At 36.8% G+C, this 20,942-nt stretch overlaps 1 protein-coding gene across 1 annotated transcript in view; it reads left to right on the forward strand.

The window, feature by feature from the left end:
* Nucleotides 1-20,942, forward strand: part of LOC105155975 — a 64,685-nt gene that overhangs the window by 43,572 nt on the left and 171 nt on the right. The window contains 25 exon segments of the mRNA XM_011071974.2: nt 958-1,121; nt 1,849-2,005; nt 2,179-2,448; nt 5,018-5,215; nt 6,059-6,101; nt 7,150-7,271; nt 7,421-7,879; nt 8,628-9,398; nt 9,500-9,573; nt 9,672-10,017; nt 10,088-10,186; nt 10,255-10,410; nt 11,023-11,204; nt 12,343-12,852; nt 13,604-13,781; nt 13,874-14,010; nt 14,173-14,299; nt 17,808-18,029; nt 18,101-18,460; nt 18,856-19,014; nt 19,122-19,394; nt 19,472-19,684; nt 19,803-19,855; nt 20,422-20,527; nt 20,697-20,936. Of these exon segments, the coding sequence (XP_011070276.2) occupies nt 958-1,121; nt 1,849-2,005; nt 2,179-2,448; nt 5,018-5,215; nt 6,059-6,101; nt 7,150-7,271; nt 7,421-7,879; nt 8,628-9,398; nt 9,500-9,573; nt 9,672-10,017; nt 10,088-10,186; nt 10,255-10,410; nt 11,023-11,204; nt 12,343-12,852; nt 13,604-13,781; nt 13,874-14,010; nt 14,173-14,299; nt 17,808-18,029; nt 18,101-18,460; nt 18,856-19,014; nt 19,122-19,394; nt 19,472-19,684; nt 19,803-19,855; nt 20,422-20,527; nt 20,697-20,936 (5,619 nt within the window).

A 20,942-nucleotide genomic window follows, 5' to 3' on the forward strand; every position in this document is an offset into this window, starting at 1 on the left:
AAAGAGTTTCATCTGCTAGACTACATGAAAAGAATACCGTCTACATGCAAGGTGGATGCTAGAGATATTAAATATTAAATGGTTCTCTATTCTGACAATTTGAATGATGTGATCATTTAATACTCATTATGACTTGATTGATGAAAACACCTACGAAGGCGTTTGGTTGGTTGAATTTCTTATTGACTTGACATCATTGAACTAGGTGAAATCCATTTTACTAGGATGAGCCCTTGATCTTTGCATCAAATCACATGACAATCTTTCATTTTCAACTTAGCTCCATATAAAGTGCTGTGTGGTTCATGGAGTGTTGTGATGATTAGCCATAAAGTCTTCAGGTAAAGAATCATTTGGAAGGAGATTCTTATTTTCTTTTGAGATATTTTTTCTATTATACAATGCGCTTAATTTTTCACTTGTCTTGTCCTAGATATTGGTTCCGGTTACCTTTAATCTTAAGAGATCCTCCTTTAGATGGGGTTCAGTGTAGGGGTGGGGATCCAGAAACCCTCCCAATTCAGGGTGGGGATCGGAAACCCGGCCAAGCCCAGTTCAGTGAGACATGGTATTGTAAACATAGTTGAGATTATAACCAGAACTTTTTTGCAGTTCCAGCTAAATATTTACATGGGGTGATTTCTAATCCTTCCTTAATGAACATATAAAGGGACTGAAATGCTACTGTAGCTGATTGATTTTCCACTTGTGTTCACTGATGCAATGCAAATTGATGCTTGTTTGGAATAAGAATTACCTTACTAACTGTAAATGATTATTTGGTTGACCAATACATAAATGCATGCAGTACTTGTGTTTTTACAAAATTTTTTGCATATACATGCTTGTGCATTCATATATATTTTTGTAAAATCACACGGTTATAAACAGAGACACGTGTAATCTTTATCTACAGAGTAGTTTTCTTTCTCTGACTATTGCCGTTGCCTACTGTAGATGGTTCCACTATGTAATGTATCATTGAGTGGTGTAGGATTCAGCTTGCGTGGAAGACCTGATTGCTTGAATTCCAGCATGATGTTCTCTTTAGCTGCTAGGTCATACAATGATAAATATGAGTCATGGGAGCCTCTTATTGAACCAGTTGAAGGATCATTGAGGTATGAAGTTAAATCATTTTGAATCCTTCCCAGGTTTTTGGCCACTAAATCAAGTTTGAGCATGGCTTTTCAAATGATTGGCACATTGAATCCTTATAACTTGGAGGAAATGTTTGTAATTGCCTTTCGCCATCACATTATGTATTTGAGTTGTTTTGCTTCGCTTAGTGGTGCCAACTTATCAGTAGCTGGGCTTCTGGATAATACTATTGCTCCAAATGTCATCTTCATCACATCCGTGATCTATGACTTGCTTCTTGCTGCTTTAGTGTTCATGTTCGGCCTTTTTGGACACATATCAGTAGAATTTTGATCTCTTACTCTTGCATTTTATCTCTGTTTTTGTTGTTTATTCAGGTAATATACTTTCAAGAAATATTTTGCTATCTTCTATATGGTTAACCTCATTTAATATCTTTGAGACATATTTTGGTGCCCTTTCATCATGAAAATCTATTACTAATTTCTGTGGAGACCATTGGATGTGGACATGACCATTCAGAGTTTACTTCAGTAGTAATAGATGGACTCAAAGGTGGAAACATAGTCCGTAGATAACATTCACAAGTCTAAACTGAACTTACTAGATTGGTGCACTGTGATTTTGTCAGCTACTTAGCATTTGCCCAAACGTTATTTAATGGCTAATCTAAGTTGCTGGAGAAACTCAGTAAATTGCATATGTGTTTTCGTGCTTATCCTCTGAAGAGTTGTTTCCTGTATATAGGTACCAAAGTAGTCCTACTGCTCCTGGTGTAGCTTCTCAGCTACGAATTACTTCTACTAGAGATCTGAATTTGAATATGTCTGTTTCCAATGCCAATATGATTTTACAAGCCTATGCAAGCTGGAATAATCTCAACCATGTCCAAGAATCATGTGAGGTAAACTTAGTTTCTCTGGATTGAGACTTAAACTTTTTTGTTGTCTGATATTTCTGTTGATAGGGCTTATATTAATTGGTGGAAAATGGGAATAGCCATTCTACATTGGACAGAGGGAGATATCTATCATGAGAATATGCCTCTACTGACTGGTTTTTTACTTTTGTCAACAGGAAGCAAGTTCTCCGAATATTGATGGCAGATGGATGGCTACTGTTCATCAAAGAAAAAATTACTACATTGTTCCCCAGAATAAACTTGGGAAGGACATTTTTATCAGGGCTTCTGAATTAAAAGGACTTCCCAGTATAATCAGAATGCCAGCAGGAGATAGGAAGACTCTAAAAATGCCGGTTCCAGACAACATGCTGGATTCTCATCTGAAAGGAGGTCTTCTTAAGAAACTCCCAGTGATGTTAACTATTATAGTAGCTGAAGCAGAGGTGTGTTCACTAAAAGTCTTTCCTTTTCAAGCAACTTATTACTTTCTTCTTTTTTTTTTGGGAGTCCTCCAATAACTTAAATCAGGTTGAACAATTTTTGGAACTCATGAATGGCTCTAACTCTTGATCACGAAACAAGATGGATTTGTCTCACATCCTGTGCTAGCCTTATAGCAGTTGGATTGATATATGTTGATTATACAACTAGTTTAACTGAAACATCTCCATTGGCATAAATAGATGAGTGGTTGTTAATTACGGATTGTAGCCCTTCACCGTATTGATACAATTGTTGTTCTAGGTCCCAGGAAATAAAGTTGGCTTTAGTACAAGGTCATTAGATGAAGATATTAACAATCAGATGCACTTAGTAGCATGTTCCAATTTTTTGTGAGGTGGTTGTTCAGCATGGCAGCTTGTTATGAATTATGATTCAACTGCATGTTTATATAGAAGGAGGCCCATCAATTAAGCTTTGTTCACATCCATTCTCATCCTCTAGTTAATTTGTTGCAAGATACTTTGGAGTTTGCCAACAAGAAATAGTATTCTTGATCTTTTGGGTAATTGTACATTTTGTATGGAACTTGATGTGATACAATGTTGTCTCCTTATAATTACCATTTGACATTCTTTCCCTTTTTTGATGAATGTACATAAAATGTCAGTGGCAGCTAAACCCCTAATCCTGACATGAATATTCCGCTAAGAAGCCTCATCTGGTAGTATCGCCACTTGGAGCCTTCGTCATTCTTTCTATGTATATATGTTTATCTACCACAATCATGAATGTTGCCGCCATAAGTGCATGAACAGCCATATTACATAACCGAAAAAAAAAGGAAAAGAAAATGGTTGCGACCTTTTTTTGAAGTGTCTAGTGCCTTTCTAATCATTGAAGCCGCTCGTTGTATCACCGACAGATAGGAAGAAGTTGAACATTGAAACTCTACTTTTTAGTTTTCTGATGTCAACATGAAATAATGACAAATGTTAGAACGAACAAATGCATGGTTAGGGTATAGTGGATGATATAAGTTCATATGAAGGTTGCTAGAAATCCATCTTGAACAATAAAGTACCTGATGGGACTCAAATTGATAATTTTTATTTTGGTCACACAAAATTAGTAACTTAACTCGAGTGCTGTAATGAAAAGGAAATTCAACTTATGATGCTAAAAACAATAGAAGAAAGGAAGTTGCATTAGATAATATCAATATTTATCCTTTATCGCATTCAAGATTGAAATGTGGCAATAACCATGATAAACTTGTTTCAGTAACATGTTGGAGCAAGCTCCAGTTAACAGTAATAATTTCATGAATATCTACTCTCTTGAATTACTTTAATGAACAGCTATATATGCACTATCACAAGAACTTTTACAGGGCAATGCTTTACTTTGGAAACGTAATGGTTGTAGCTTATATAGGTTTCTACACTCTTAAAGGTTGAGTAACCCATCCTGGTTAATGGCGTCCAACATATGTGACTAGGTATAAGCATAGATTTGCTTGTGTTTGCATAGTTTGGGGCCATAATATTGGCGTAATATTGGTTGGTGTTATTCCTTATGGGTCATGTATATCGTAATAGCATTGGGAAATACGAGAGAAATACACAAGAGTATATTTCAAACATCTAAAAATTCAGTAAACTTGTAGAGAAGTAAATATAATAGAAACAACTGCTTATCGGCAGACTAAAATTCCTATTGAATCATATGATCATGAAAGTTAGATATGTCAAGCTTAAATTTGTAATAGGGAAGAGTTTTGATCAGTGATTACACCAATGAACATTCATTCTAGATGTAGTAATTCTAGATAGAGTGATGCATCCATTAAATACCAAAGGCCATTGTTTCAAAGAAGTGTACACTGCATTGTTGGAACATAACGTTTGAGACCATCCTATATTTTTTAATATTATAGCTTAATGTGTTTATTTCAGCCAACAGCATCAAGCTATTTCCGAATATAAAATAATATTATTGGATGTTACTTCTCGAAGTATAATCAGTATTGTCAATTTCTCTCATTAGCGATGGCTGATCTAGACTTGTATTAGCCCAGACATATGGCGCTAATAATTTTTGGCTTAAGGGCTATGGTCAATAAATTGATATTTGTATTATGGGTTAGGGGATGATTTGATCAGCACAGTTTAATGTAGTCTAGACTGACGCCAGAGAAGACAAATGGAAAACCTCATGAAAGAGAGTGATGACAAGAATGGAAAAGACTTGGAAAGGGTGATATTAGATTTAGAATTTCCAGATGATAATCCTGGCCCTGCTTGTTTGTAACTGTGTTTTCGGACCAGTTTTATATTATTTTCCAAATATTTTTCTACTGATGCCCCTAAAAAATTATAATTTCATAAAAACCCCATAAAATTGCAGCAATGCCTATCCACTGTGGCCTTCTTGAATATCAGTTTTCCACTAGCGAGCTAGTTTTAACATTAGTGGTGTTGTGAAAGCTTTGTGCACAAAACTACTTTTGCATATTCATCGTATCTTTGATTGTTTCTCATCCTGTATGTCATCTGCTTAAATGTACAGCTTCCCAAGCTTGAAGGCTTCTCCTCGCAGCAATACAGTGTTGGAGTCCGTGTCTATGAAGATCAGAATCACCCTAGTCAATCATACCTACACCAACAAAGTGCACGAACCTGTGGGTCTGGGTCAGATGGCTCCGAATCTTCCGATGTTGAATTTGTGAAGTGGAATGAAGTATTTTTTTTCAAAGTTGATTCAATGGTTCGTTCATAAATTAGCTTTTTAAATACCAAATTTATTCACACATGCTGCAAAGCTTTTGCAAATGTCAGATGGGCCTTTTTAGTTGATTTGAATTTATGAAGATATTTGTCTGCATATATACACGATCACATATAGCTTGTGCATGTGAAAATGTATTATCTTGGGATTTTCTTGTTTTTCTTCTTCCCTTTTAATTTTGGCTTTATAGCCTGCTTTATTTTCTTATTCCTGAATGCCTCTGTTGCATCTATTTAGGTTTATGTTCTACGCTCTAGTTTGGGTAAAGATCCACCCAATCATGATTCTTTAGTTGTTCTTTTGGCCATCTCTTATAGTTCAGATGCTTTTCATTGTATGCTTAGCTGCATCAGTGCGTCAGTACACTGCAAATTAGCATGCAACTTTTCCCTAAATAGAATCTACTTGACTCTGTTTGGTCAAAATCAGCGCTTCTCCACTGTAAAGCTTTCACTACGAATGTCTTCAAGGCTAAAAAATATATAAATGCTTATATAACAATCCAAATCATTAGGTCTCTGTACCTGCGAATATCTCATTTGATCAAATTTGATATGATAATGTTGGTTTTATAACTCATTGTTCTTAACTATATTTGAGAGTAGTGACCAAAGCTACTATGTTGTGCATACTGCAGCCAATTCACCTATTTGCATTGTTATGTTTATACTTCAAACATTAGCTCCTGTCTGGCATAGCAGTTTTGTAAGATTTCTGTACATAATTTTCCTTTTCTTTGTCAATTCTTTATCCATTCAGGTAACTATGAACTTATTCACATTCAATTCTCATATTACTTCCTTTTTCATCCGATGTTCACAGGACTGCTGCATGCTGGAATTCACTGTAAATGAGATGGGGATAGGTAATTTTTTATATTCATGCATTCTGTGAGCATGGCACAAACCATGGGCAGTTAGATGTCTATTTTTGAAGCTGATAACATAATATTGATGTTGCTTCATGTCATACTCTATGCTTAGTCTCATGAAGAGTACATTGGTAGCAAAATGGCTAGTGGCTTGATTATGATAGTACATAGGAAAAGAATAAAAGTCCAATTCAGTTCTCCCAGTAATTTCTTTAGTCAGTACATCTCTAACAGTTTGTGTCGTATCCCTGTATTCAGCTTTCATCACTGGATCTAGTCGGTGTAGTTTCCTTCACATTATTGCCAAGTCACAGGATTTCCTCCAACATAGCTGCATTAACTAGTAGATTTTATGTGATCTATCCAACACGATGTGTAGGATGTGCAGAGAGTTGCAGAACAATGTTACCAAACCCAGACACAGGGGATAGGAACCATAATAAGACAAAAAGGTGAAAGGAATTAAGTCGCGACATGTATGAACATGCGATTAGAACACTCACCATAAGAAGTGGCAAAAGCACCTAAACTTGGAGACACAACTGGAATAGTGAAGTTGGCAGCAAAATGTTGCATTAGACCAAGCGCAGAAGGCACCGCAGCACTGAAAACTGCATTGGCCCATTTTGGAATGCTGAACTTTACCAAACATTTACTAAAGAAACTTCTCTTTTGTCTGCCAAAGTATAAAAGTAACTTCTTTTTCGTCTGCCGAAGTTTAAAACAAACTTCTTTTTCGTCTGCCAAAGTTTAAAACAAACTTCTCTTTCATCTGCAAAAATTTAAAAGAAACTTCTTTCTGCCTTCTATATTGTTCTTTTTCTCTAATTTCCTTACCTGACAAATAGAACCATGCCATCCTAATGGAGTAGGATTACGAATGTAAGATTTCATAGTCATATTCAGAACATATATCGACCCAAAGTTTGATTCGTGTTTGTGTTTTCTACTGAGTTCCTATTTTGTTGCGCTTAGGGAAGTAAGTTTTGTATACAAATTGAAAATGGAGTCTCCAAGAAAACGTTTCTCCTTTCCTTTGCAGGTGAGCCTGTTGGCTACTGTTGTTCTTCTTTGAAACAGCTGACTGGATTTCAAGGCAACACTGACTCTAATAATTATCAAAATGAATTTATTTGGATAGATTTGTGCTCTCGTGAAACCAAGGTGAATCTCTCTCTCTCTCTCATGCACACATACACAGACTAGTTTTATTTGAAATTCTGTAGCCTTTATTGGTTAGTGTGTCTAGTACTAGAGACCTGAAATAGAGTGTCTTTTGTAATACTCTCACCTTCATGATCCTTTTACTGCAGCTGGATGCCAGATGCAGAAGTCTTGGTCGAATCAAATGTGCAGTGCTCCTGCCTCCTAGATCTGAAACCGAACATTTTGAGGAATTATTTAATGGATACAGAAGATCTGGTTCAATTCAGATTAGTCCGACTGAGGATGGACCATGGACCACTCTGAGGTTAAACTATGGCGCACCTGCTGCTTGTTGGCGATTAGGCAATGATGTAGTTGCAAGTGAAGTGAGTGTAAATGATGGGAACAGATATGTCAACCTCAGATCTTTGGTATCAGTTCGTAATAACACTGACTTTACTCTAGAGTTATGCCTCAAGCATAAGGCTGCAAATGGAGTTGCAGAGTCAATAAGTGGTGAGAGAAAGGAGGCTAAGTATGAAGAAAGTTTTGCAACAGATGAGCATTTTGAATCTCAGAAATATGATAGCACTCTTGGTTGGGTCTCAAGTACTAACTTTGAGGGGGTAAGTCGATGAGCAGAAAAATGTGTTCTTGATGCTGCCTAATCAATACGTAAGAAACAAATAGAGTTCATATCTCCTTTAAATGAACAATATTATAAAACAAATTGCATCCTTGTTTTCTCTTTACAGTGAACATAACTGCTCTAAAGATATATTGAGGAGTTTATCCCTATTAGCCTCTATCCTTTTGAGTCAGCTAGAAATACATCGCGTTTTCATAAATGATATCCAAATGGATCCTAAAAGGATATTTTGTCTTTCTCTGGTGTGGAGCAAAAAACGTTTACAGTGATAGCAAGTGGTTGCTTAAAGTTATCTCTAAGTAAAAACAGAGATTTTAGATGTTCGTCTCCAATATGGTATTTGAAACATGCCATATGTATGTCTGTGTGTGTATATATGTATATTTTTTACACATACAATATGGAGACATAGGGAGAGAGAAATAGAAGAAGCAGAGGTTGACATTTAAATTGTTCCTTACCAGTTTTGTACGTTAAAAGTCTTCAATTTGTTGTATGGTATTCAAAATGGTTGATTGTTGAAACAGGTGCAGTTTCAGTTCATACATTATGATTTTTGCTAATTATATTTGGCTTTTCTCCTTTTTGTTTGAAAATATCTGACCTCTTGCCACTGTAGTTAAAGAAGAATGGAAACTTGTTGTCAGGTTTAGTTTCTGATAAATGTTTAATATTGACTGGATATGGGGAACTGATCAACTATTAACTATATTTGTCATCTACAGAGAGCATCTGCGCTTGATTTGCCTGCAGGCTGGGAATGGCTTGATGAATGGCATGTAGATAATTCTGTCAAGAGACCTGATGGATGGGTTTATGCTCCAGATTCTGAAAGTTTAAAGTGGCCAGAATCTTACAATTCATTGAAATATGTAAACTATGCAAGGCAAAGGAGGTGGATTAGGAACAGGAAACGAGCGGCTGAGGATTTTAAATCAGAGATAATTGTTGGGCCCCTAAAACCTGGAGAAACTATACCTCTTCCTTTGCCTTGCCTATCTCAGTCAGCCTTGTATGTGTTGCACTTGAAACCCTTAAATGTGGAGGCTGCTAATCAATATTCATGGAGTTCTGTGATGGATGTGTCTGCTCGGTCACATCAGGCGGAGAGGTCAACAGAAATTTCAGAAATTTGTGTTTCTACTCTCACAGAGACAGAGAAGCTCTTATATTGTTCTGAAATAAGTGGAAGCTCATCAAGTAATTTGCATGCTATGTGGTTCTGTTTGAGCACTCAATCAACTGAAATTGCAAAGGACATTCATTTTAATCCAATTCAGGATTGGACAATTGTGGTTAAGTCTCCTGTATCAATCACCAATTATCTCCCTCTTGTGGCTGAAATTTCTCTTCTTGAGATGCAAGCAAGCGGTCATTTTCTTGCCTGCTATAGAGGGGTATTGGGTCCGGGTGAGACTGTCAAGGTGTACAATGCTGACATAAGAAACCCATTGTACTTCTCTTTGCTTCCCCAAAAAGGATGGCTGCCACAACACGTCAGTCTGTGTGGACTTTCCTATGTCTTCTTTTAGAACCTCTTATTTTTTCCTCTGTCTGACTTTTTCTATTGTGCTTGTTTTTGAATATTCTGTTCTAGGAGGCCGTTCCCCTATCTGATTCTAACAATTCACCATCGAAGACAATAAACTTAAGAAGTTCAGTTTCTGGAAGGTTATAGTTGTAATACTAGATTATACATTTATGCTTTCTCTATGCCAAGGAAGCATTTTCAGTTTGGTTGGTTAAGACCTCAGCATCTTTGTTTGCAGGATTGTTCAAATCATTCTTGAGCAAAACTATACCAATGAAAGGCCTCTGCAGCCGAAAATTGTCAAAGTCTTTTCCCCATTTTGGTTTGGAATTGCTAGATGCCCACCACTTAGTTTCAGGCTTGTTGATGTAAATGCTAGAAGATCAAAGAAGAATCCACTTTCTCTTCAGACAAAGAAAGTGAAAGAAGTCGTCCTTGAGGAGATTACTGAGGAGGAGATACATGAGGGTTACACAATTGCATCTGCATTGAATTTCAACTCTCTCGGTCTATCTGCATCTATAGGCCAATCTGGAGGAGAGCAGTTTGGGCCTGTTAAAGATCTTTCCCCACTTGGGGCCATGGTAAATAGCACCTTTTTGACATCCTGATGTATGTTAAGGTTTATGCTCATCTTGATTTCTGAATTTCTAGGATGGCTCACTGGATCTTTTTGCTTATAATGCTGACGGCAATTGTATGCAACTCTTTGTATCTTCAAAACCTTGCCCCTACCAATCTGTGCCAACAAAGGTAATTATATCCTTGGTTATAATTCATTTGTGTGTTATTGTATTAACTTATACTTGCCCTTTTGTCAGGTAATATGTGTTCGACCATTTATTACTTTTACAAACAGAGTTGGTCAAAATATGTTTCTGAAGTTCAGCAGTGAAGATGAACCTAAGATTTTATGGGTGTCTGATTCAAGAGTCTCCTTTATACACCATAAAACAGATGGACCAACTGAAATTCAGGTGAGTTCCACAGCTTTTCCTCTTTTCAGTGAATTTTGTCAGATCAAGCTGTTCATAAAGATGCAACTTTTTTGTTTTGTTGCATTTGCCTTTGGACATGATATATGTAAAGGAAAATGGTGCTTCTGTAAGTTCCAATGGTCAAATATTATTTTAACTTATCCTTGTGAAAATTTGCATTACAACTAGAATGCATGTATATGTGGCTACGTTAATTGAGATGATAAGTCTTGTCTGCATAGTAGGTTTTTATTTTGCCTCTATGGTCCAACTTTGTATGTTCCAGATATTTAGAGACAACAATAGCCACATTTAGATGTCATGAATGGTACTGGGTGCCATTTGCACATATCCTGGGAGTAAAGGGTTCACTACTGTCTTAACACAGGTAAAGAAGGCATTCTTTTGAATTGCACTTAAATAATGTGGAGGATGGGGTGTCAATATATACGAGCGTTGGGGAATAATCAGAAAAAAAAAAAAAAAAAAACTGGGAGAGTTGGTTTTAATATTCTACATATGTCTTGTTCTTGTATGAGTCATTTTGTTTCATTATGCATGCCCCCCTTTACTTGTGGAGCACATCACTCTTATTGTGCTGTGATTGTATAGGTACGAATGCATGATTCGGATTGGTCATTTCCTATTCAAATAGTGAAGGAGGATACTGTTACTTTGGTGCTGAAGAAACATGATGGTACAAGGAGATTCTTACGAATGGAAATTCGAGGATATGAGGAAGGATCCCGTTTTATAGTCGTATTCCGCCTTGGATCAGCCAATGGTCCTATTAGGTACTCTTTCCTAGATATTCTATGTCTGCTAGTTTAACTACTTCTAGTGTATTTTTAATCAGGGTAACAAGGATTTCAGCAAAGTTAGAAACAACTATATTATCACATTTCCACAATTTTCGGTACTAGTTGGATTGCACCTGGGTATTGGGTTTAAGAAATGTCACTGATTCGCAATTGTAATGGTAATTACGTCCAAGAATATTCTGAAAGATCAAGAATGAAAAGGAAAATAAGCTCCCTATGCATGGACCAAGAAGAAAAAATTGTAAGGGAGGACGCGCCGAAGTCCTCATTATCATGTACCCAGACTCACAAGAATTCTATTCTCAGTGGCCAAAATGAGAATTTTTCCGAGCCAAGCCAATACATTTTACAAACAATGAACATTATCTGTTATGTTAGTAGGTTTCATTCTTCTGCTCTGCTTCTTCCTGCCTTTACCAGTTTCCAAGCATCATATTTCAGCTTTAGCAGTGTTCTCCAATTCCAAGAACAATTAACTGGACCACAAGAAACGGACTGTTCAGACTGTTCCCCAGCTTCATCTCTGGTTAGCAGAGTTGAGCCTATTTTTTCCAGGCTAGTTTGCTAATATTCCTTGGAATTGCGTTCAGGGGTTTTTCTAATATTCTTCTAAATATCATCATGTGTTCTCCCTATTTATTGGTGTCAGCAGCAGAGAGTTGCTGAAGTAATAGTATCTTTTGGACTAATTTTTATCCCTCTAATTTAAATGGATAAAGTTTTCAGAATTGCCCTTTGGCGAATATATATAAATCTTTCCAGTAGTTAGCAATCTAGTAAAACCAATGCCTTGGTATTTATCAGTTGCCAAATTTTTAGTTGGTATGCTCAAGGAAACTCAGCTGAAATTTCGAAACCTTTTCACTTTTTCTCCATTTTCTTTTTATTGTCTGAAAGCTCAGACATTCTAATGCTCCCTTTCGGGATGAATAGACTTAGCCTACAATTAAGATAAGGACAGAGCCTAAAGCTTCTATAAATGCAGATACACCCAAGACATCAAAATCATTGGCCCATGGATGATAAAGATCATCAATGTTTCGCATTTCTCTGGATACTATATCTTTTTCTTGTGTTATAGTTCTGATCGATTATGAATGTGGTTCAACAGGATTGAGAACAGAACAAGAAACTGTACAGTAAGATTTCGCCAAACTGGATTTGGTGAAGATGCTTGGATTCAGTTACAGCCACTTTCAACAGCAAAATTTTCTTGGGAGGATCCATATGGCCAAAAAGTTATTGATACTGAGTTCTATAGTGGCAATGACACTGGGGTCCTCAAATTTGATTTGGACAAAGCTAGGTTCTCATCTATTGGTGACAACTCTGGTTTGTTTCTCCATATTGAAAATATAGGTGATATTAAGGTTGTTAAGTTTGTGAACATATATGCACTACTTTCAACTCCAAAAGAAGGAAGTGGATCTATAGTGCTGGGCGGAAATTCTCATATCCCGGGTAAGATGCCAGAGCAAGGATCTCCATTAGAGCTTATAGTAGAGTTGGGTGTGGTTGGTATTTCTGTTGTGGACCACAGACCAAGAGAGTTGGTCTACTTATACATGGAGAAATTCTTCATATCATATTTGACTGGCTATGATGGTGGGACTACAAGCAGGTAGCAGTCTCTTCTTACATTTGCTTTTGTTAACTATATAGTCTCCTGAAAGGTGTTATCCTGCTTCAAGAACTTCAGTATGAAAATTTTAGCTTTACGTGATAGCATATGTATGTTTTAATCAGCACTATCACTTTGATCATATCCAACCTATTCATACACACTTTAGTCCCTTTCTTATTGTGTCTGGTTCAGTTCAAAGTAAGTTAGACTAGAAAAACATGGGGAGAGAGTGTGGTTCGGCCACTTGGCTTACATCCATAGACAACAGTCCTAAAGATCCATATTTTCTTATTTTGGATTATGTGGGACCCCTCTATTTATAGGTCAGGTTCCAGCATGTGAAAATTATTGTTGAAAGAAATTATTCCTTTCAAATTATAAGAAACCAAATTATGAACTATTCATTAAGTGCATAATCACAAATTACACGGTTTCTTAACCATTTCCATTCGCCACTGTTGGTTCATTATTTTCTGAAAAAATTTATGTTGTGTGCTCATCAAATTACATAAACATTTCTTGTAGTGTCCAGTTTGCCTCTGATCTCAACTCTTTTGTCGGCAGCATAGTGAATGATATCTGCTTATGAATGGCATGCCTCATTTCTTTCCTTAGCCAAATGTTTAGTCACATTTTTCTCTGTCATGTGCAGCAGATTTGTGATCCTGATCCAATTATATGCATAAACAATACCTTGAGTGCTTCTATGTTGACTGGTTATACATTGCTTTGCTTTTTCCTTCACCAGGTTCAAACTTATTCTCGGTTACATCCAGCTAGACAATCAGCTCCCCCTGACAGTAATGCCTGTACTTCTAGCACCGGAACAGACTCCCGATGTGCATCATCCAGTGTTCAAGATGACTGTAACAGTACGCAATGAAAACCTTGATGGTCTCCAGATTTACCCTTATGTTTATATTCGGGTAATGTCCTGAAGATATTTCAGTACTGAGCTGAAGTAATTTCTGAGTATAGTCTCACAAAGGGTATTATTAATCCTTTTATTATCTGACAGGTAATTGATAAAAGTTGGAGGCTTAGCATCCATGAGCCAATCATCTGGGCTTTGGTAGATTTCTTCAACAATCTCCAATTAGATCGCATTCCTAAAAATTCCAGCGTCACTCAAGTTGATCCTGAAATACGTGTAGAGTAAGTATCGATTACTTGAAATAAATTTCTATAGCTCTTTATCTGGTGCTTTCATTAGCAGCCTCCTGCTGCTGGTATCTTTCCATGAATGCTGTTTGCTGGAATTCCTAATTCTATCTGTTAATATTAATTTGTAGTAACTCCTTTTCCCTGTCGTTGCAGCTTGATTGACATTTCTGAGGTGAGGCTGAAGGTCACTTTGGAGACTGCACCAGCTCAAAGGCCACACGGTCTTCTCGGTGTATGGGGCCCTGTTCTTTCAGCTGTTGGGAATGCATTTAAAATTCAGGTCTGATGTTGCTGCTTGTTTGTTGATTGATGTCTAAATTAAATATGAAAAATAGAAAACTGTCCATTTCAAAAAACATGTCGAATTAAACAAAGAATGAATTTACAATAACCACCTCATGTATCTCCATATATGGTGAATTTTTCACTAAGAAAAGGAATAATATATGATAAATTACTTTCCTAGCCCTCACATATAAGAAATATAGTTCATAGTGAATGGCTGTTGTTAAACAAGATCCATATACAAGATCATCATCAAATATAGATTTTCTATACTTAGAATTGGTGATATGTTGGCTCACTTAGTTGGTTCTTGCCTCTTTCCAAATATCAATTGGCAGCAAGGTTATCATCAAATTAGGATTCACACCAGGCATTCTTAGTAAAAGACTTTGTTCAAGGCTGCTGAGATAATGCCTTTTGGGTTGTGTCATATTGCAGCACCTTTATGGTTTATGACTGACACTCTTAGGACTTTTCATTCAGAAGTTATAGTTGTCTTATTTTATGTTCTTGTATGATAAGTTAGATAAACGCTCTTAACTCATTTGAGAGAAGTGCTCTTTCTCTTCGGGTTTCTAAGTTGTGTGTTAACATTAAGAAAATATTGATTCATGCAATCTCTGGTCTTATTTTATATTTGTATGTGTAGTTTCTCTTGACCCTAACGAGATCATTGCTACTTTAGGGTGATTGCAACCAAAGACTAGGAAGAACCAAGATGTGTTTGAGGTCTGTATTTTCCATGATCCAGCTCATTTAGATGTTTCACCCATATTTTAGTTACTTGGCGTTCTCATCATTAATTTATGAGTCAAGGGAGAATTTTGTTTGTCTCCAGTTTATAGAAAGATGTTTTGAGGGGATTAAGTTAAAAATAACTAAAGCACCTAATTATCAGCGGCCTAATTTTTCTTCAGTTTTTGCGGTTGCCTGTGATGCATCTAGCACCAAATGTCAGGGGTGTCCTAACCCAAGAGCAAGATCCTATTACAGTGGCGAGAAACTGCTGAATGATACCAAACAGCGAGATTCTACTTATGCTGGAGACTATCACGCTATCTTAGACATGGATTATGTTCATTGAATATTAAAAAAAATAAATATAAAATTAGAGAAACATGGGACATACGGTAGCTCATGAGATATGACTATGTCCATCATAACTCTAAGTTCTTTTTAGTCGAACCATGTTAATTAGTTAGTGTCACGATGGCAGTATTAGAGTTCAGTGTGCATGATAGACTCTATTCCAATTTGCTGGTAGTATCGCAAGTTCCAAGTTGATTATATGTGTACATAAACTCATTGTGTCCTTATACATTAATGGTGCTAGATCTTTAGGATTAAAAATAATGTACTTTAATTATAACAATAAAGAAATTATTAAGCCAAGTCATTCAAACATCAAATACTAAAAAAACAACCTAAAGAGCTATTATTACTTCTTGCTTAAGTCAATAACTACTTAATCTTGACATTTTTAGATGAAGACGAATAATTGCATCTTCATTTTCAGATATATCTTATGAAAAATTAGAACATTTTTTTGTAATATTTTTTAAAAAATGTGCAACATTTTGTCAATCATTTTAAATGAAATATCTAATTTGACTGGATATATTTATTCATTTTTTGTAAAGAGCAAATTTTATTTGGTCAGTTGGTTAAAACCTCTTTTCAAAATAAAATTTTCAAGATCAGTATTTGTTGTGTATATATTATACTAATTTATTAGTTTAATTGAATTTACATTGCTTAAGTTACTAATTACTCTTTCTATGTTTTGATTAAGATTATATTTTTCTCCTAGTGAAGAAATAATTTAGTGTTGATTTAATATGCAAAATATTAAAATATATTGTGTTCATACAGATATGCGTTGCTTTAGGGGGTACTCTTGGCCACTTAATTAATTTAATTGTGCAAGTGTTATATTTACAAGTTTCTGGTTTGCAGGGTGAATGGGACTTTGAGTATAGTGGATAGTTTCTGGTTTGCAGGGTGAATGGGACTTTGAGTATAGTGGATGGGGGTAAAGAGTGTTTAACCCCAAAGAAAATGGGAAGTTCCTTAGGGAAATTGGAAAACTAGATAGTTTCTTAGGAAATATTTTAGGAAAAGTAAGACACAAGGTCACCTTAAGAAAATGAAAATGCTCTTCAATTAGGTTCCTATTCTGTTGAAATGGAAGCTTTTTTAGTGGTTACATGCCAAGCCATGTTGTTTATTATTTAGTTCCGCTAGGGGTTGTTTCCACTCTGGCCATTCTGCATTTAGGTTTCTCCATAAAACCTCTGTTCTAGGCAAGCTGAATAGGTTCAGTTTCCGAAAATATACCTGTTTCTACGATAGCATATTTTATTCCCTGCATTAAATCTTGTGATGGTTCACATTTTTCCAAGCTATTCATTCAAGAGGTGATCTGTTAGGCTGCCCACATCAATAGTCTGGTAGGGATGTTAAGTTCAAGTCATTCGAAAAATACTTTTGGCAACCTTTTAGGACCAGTTAAAGTTCTGTCCACATATCATCCTAATTTGATCTGCAAACCGTAGTCTACATAGTTTTTGTGTGCATTGTAAGCAGCATGGTATTGCTATTGTTTATTGCCGAATTTGCTTGTAATGGTTCTACAGATCTACCAGCATGAATCCTTTTCTAGTCGCTACTGGTTACCACGCATAATGTTGATTATAATGCTGAGGTACATGCATAGTTTAACGTAGATGAATATAATGGTCCTCATCATGATCATGAAGTCCATCTGGGAGTGCTACCTCAGGCTATTGGTATTTTAACTGTCCTAAAAAATTGGGGCTAGTGCTTATTGGCTTGAACTGTTCCCTTGAGAGTAGGTATTGATCCATTTCTAGTGTTGAAGATTTTACCCTTCATCAAGGGTGCTTTTGGACCTCCTTCAATGGCTATAGATTCTGGCTCTCTTCGAGGCCGCTCCTTCCAATACTGTGTCACGACTGTTACCTTTGGTCGCCTTCACAAAAATGCTGTTCAGGACATTGTAGAGGATGGAATGATTGGTTCATCTCGATTATGCTCTCAGGGATTCCTTGTGAAGTGGAAGGATCATCCCACTGATGCTACAGGCATACATGAGGATGAGCTTTGTCCAGAGATAAAAACACTGTTGTTTGTATGAATCCAGGAACCATTGTCCAATTACTTTTGATCTGCATTTATTCTGACATATCAAAGCATGTTTCTAGACGTTGACGGGGAATACTGGTGTCCAGTTTGGCATCCTGTCCTTGATCATTTAACTACCTGTGAAATATCTTTAGATCCTATAAGTGTCCACAGCCTCTGCGTTCATTGGATTGCTTTTATTTATTATACTGTAAATTATGGCTTCTGATGTGTAATTGTTGGTAGAGCATGAGTTGGTTTTTTAAAACCATTTCTTTTTGGCACTATACACGAGGAAATGCATAAATTAATTGCCAGATTCAGGGAACCTTTTATCAGAATATGTTCCTTTGTTTCAGGTTCATCTTCGGAAAGTGACGCACAGAGACAGATTTCTGCGGAAGAGTGCTGTGATATCGGCCATTGGAAACCGCATATGGAGAGATCTTATCCATAATCCGTTGCATTTAATTTTTTCTGTAGATGTCCTTGGCATGACAAGCTCCACTTTGGCGTCTCTTAGCAAAGGTTTTGCTGAGCTCTCAACTGATGGGCAATTTCTTCAGCTTCGTTCAAAGCAGGTAACATTGTCCCAGTATTTTCTGAATTGACAGGAGATTAAGTTCTTACTGATGTTAAGAAATGGATGCAGGTGTGGTCAAGGAGGATTACTGGTGTTGGTGATGGAATTGTACAAGGAACTGAAGCTCTTGCGCAAGGTTTTGCTTTTGGAGTGTCAGGAGTTGTGAGGAAACCTATGGAGAGTGCTAGGCAGAATGGTCTTCTTGGCCTTGCCCATGGACTTGGACAAGCTTTCCTGGGATTTTTTGTACAGCCAGTGAGTGGAGCATTAGATTTTTTCTCGTTGACTGTTGATGGAATCGGTGCAAGTTGCTCCAGGTTCTTAGAGATTCTAAATAACAAGAGAGACTTCCAGCGAATACGGAACCCACGGGTATTTCATTCTGACAACGTACTACGAGAGTACTCGGAGAGAGAAGCACTTGGTCAGGTATCTCGTCATGGTTTCCTTAAATTCATTTCTGACTTTACTATTTTTTATTGCCTTGACATTTATAAATACTAGGTCATATGTGTCACATTTTGTAAGGCAATGGTGCACCCTTCAGACCAAACAATGTAATTTCTTTGTGCTCTATCAGTTTAACTGCCTTCTTGCTCTTGCAAGGCAAACAGATGAATTAATTTCATATTTTCCTAATGAAGAGACTGTCCTGATGATGTTGGAATTCTGATGTAGCTTATCATTATAGAGAAGATTAGCGTTTAATTTGGACAACATTAACTTTCTCCTCGTCCTCCATAAGCTGTTCTATGATGAATCTGGCACTGAGAGTTTTCAAAATATGGAATTAGAACAATCTGACCTCTCAATTTCTGTTTCAGATGATACTTTACCTTGCAGAAGCAAGTCGGAATTTTGGATGTACTGAAATATTCAAAGAGCCATCAAAATTTGCCTGGTCAGATTGCTATGAAGAGCATTTTGTTGTACCCTATCACCGGATTGTCTTAGTGACTAATAGGCGAGTCATGCTGCTGCAGGTAATCGCTGGATGCATTTCTGTTCATTCTTTAGCATATCCTCTCCTTTGCTTAGAATAATAGTTTCTAATTTAACATTGAGATGCGTTCTTTCTTGTATGGGGTAGTGTGTGGCCCCTGATAAGATGGATAAGAAGCCCTGCAAAATAATGTGGGATGTGCCATGGGAAGAAGTGATGGCACTGGAGTTGGCCAAAGCTGGCTACCCTAGCCCTTCTCATTTAATTATCCATCTGAAAAGCTTTAGGAGAGGTGAAAGCTTCGTTCGAGTGATAAAGTGCAATACAGAACAAATATCAGAGGAAGGACAGCCACAAGCAGTTAGAGTCTGCTCAGTTGTGCGTAAGATGTGGAAAGCACACCAGACCTATATGAAACAGGTCTGTAGTTCCCAACAAATTACTGTTTGATTTGATAAAGCACTACATTGTGCCATGTGAATTTGTTGTTTCCACAGGTTCCCTCAGGCCAAAGACATGTATCTTCTTTGAATGAAGTTGATGCAACAGAATCTCATAAGCAGCACAGAGCCATTATCACATCAGCAACGATTTCTTCTTCAGGTTCCGTCTCCAATGAGCAGAGACTTGTAGAACACAGTATTAATTTTGCAAGGATTTGGAGCAGCGACAGAGAATCAAAAGGTCGGTGCACATTGTGCCGAAAACAGGTGAGTAATATCAACCTTGATGGATGAGTCAATCCGCGTTTAGTTTGTGGATATATTTATATATATATATATATATATATATATATATTCTATTCTAAACATTTTTTGGTACTGCTAGAGTTTGGACAGTGATGAAATTTGTAGCATCTGGCGGCCAGTTTGTCCCGATGGGTGAGTTCTGATGTCCTCCTGGGGCTCACATCCCCTAACTTCTTTACATAAGCAATAGCATACATGTCGCATTTCCTCCCTGTTCTTGAATGTTACTTTTTAATGTATCCTCCTCGATGTTGAAGAATTATTGTTAATGTTACTAAGCATCGCCCACCGCCCTGTGAAATTTGTTGGATTCATTCCAATGCCAATGGAAAATTTTCCTGGGCAGGTCATTTGCCATCTTCTCAACAGTGTTATTTTACTTGCATCTCCACATTAGTCACTGGCAACTTGTGACAGTGCTGTTTTGAATCGTTTTTATTTCATGTATGTTGGTAGCTTCTTAAGTCGTAAAGAAACGTATTATGCTGTAACCTAAAGTTCTGTTGCATCGTAAGTTGGTTGAATCTCCTGTTGCGTAATTTTACGTTCTAGATCTGCTTCTTGTACACTTTTTTTTTTTTTGATATGATCTTGAATCATACTCCTGATATTATTGTGAAAAAACTGTTTTTTTCCTTTCATTTGGCAACCATCAGTAGTGTCATTAACCATATTAATTAAAAGTCTTTGCTTCACAGGTATGTCTCAATCGGGGACATAGCTCGTTCTGGCAGCCATCCTCCTAATGTTGCTGCTATATATCGTAAATCTGAGATGTTTGCCTTTCCAGTGGGTTATGACCTGGTAAAATATTCTTTAAATTTTATGATTGAGATTTTTAACAGTCATTATTGGAGGATAAGCAGAAATTCGGTATAGAAACTCAACAATGTGGTCTCATTAGAACTCTATGGTTTCAATTGGCTTGGCCACAATCAAAAGATGATTATATTCAAATTATTACTTGGTGTAGGTCTGGCGAAATTGTTTAGATGACTACAGAAGCCCCGTATCAATTTGGCATCCTCGTGCGCCTCAGGGTTATGTCGCTCTTGGATGTGTTGCCGTGCCAAGTTTTTCTGAGCCAGAACTCGATTCTGTGTACTGCATTACCGAATCTATTTGTGAAGAAACAACGTTTGAACAGCAAAAGATTTGGTCGGTACCCGACTCCTACCCATGGGCGTGTCATATTTACCAAGTGCATAGTGACGCTCTT

The sequence above is a fragment of the Sesamum indicum genome, linkage group LG2, assembly GCF_000512975.1.
Source record: "Sesamum indicum cultivar Zhongzhi No. 13 linkage group LG2, S_indicum_v1.0, whole genome shotgun sequence".
NCBI classification, from domain to species: domain Eukaryota; kingdom Viridiplantae; phylum Streptophyta; class Magnoliopsida; order Lamiales; family Pedaliaceae; genus Sesamum; species Sesamum indicum.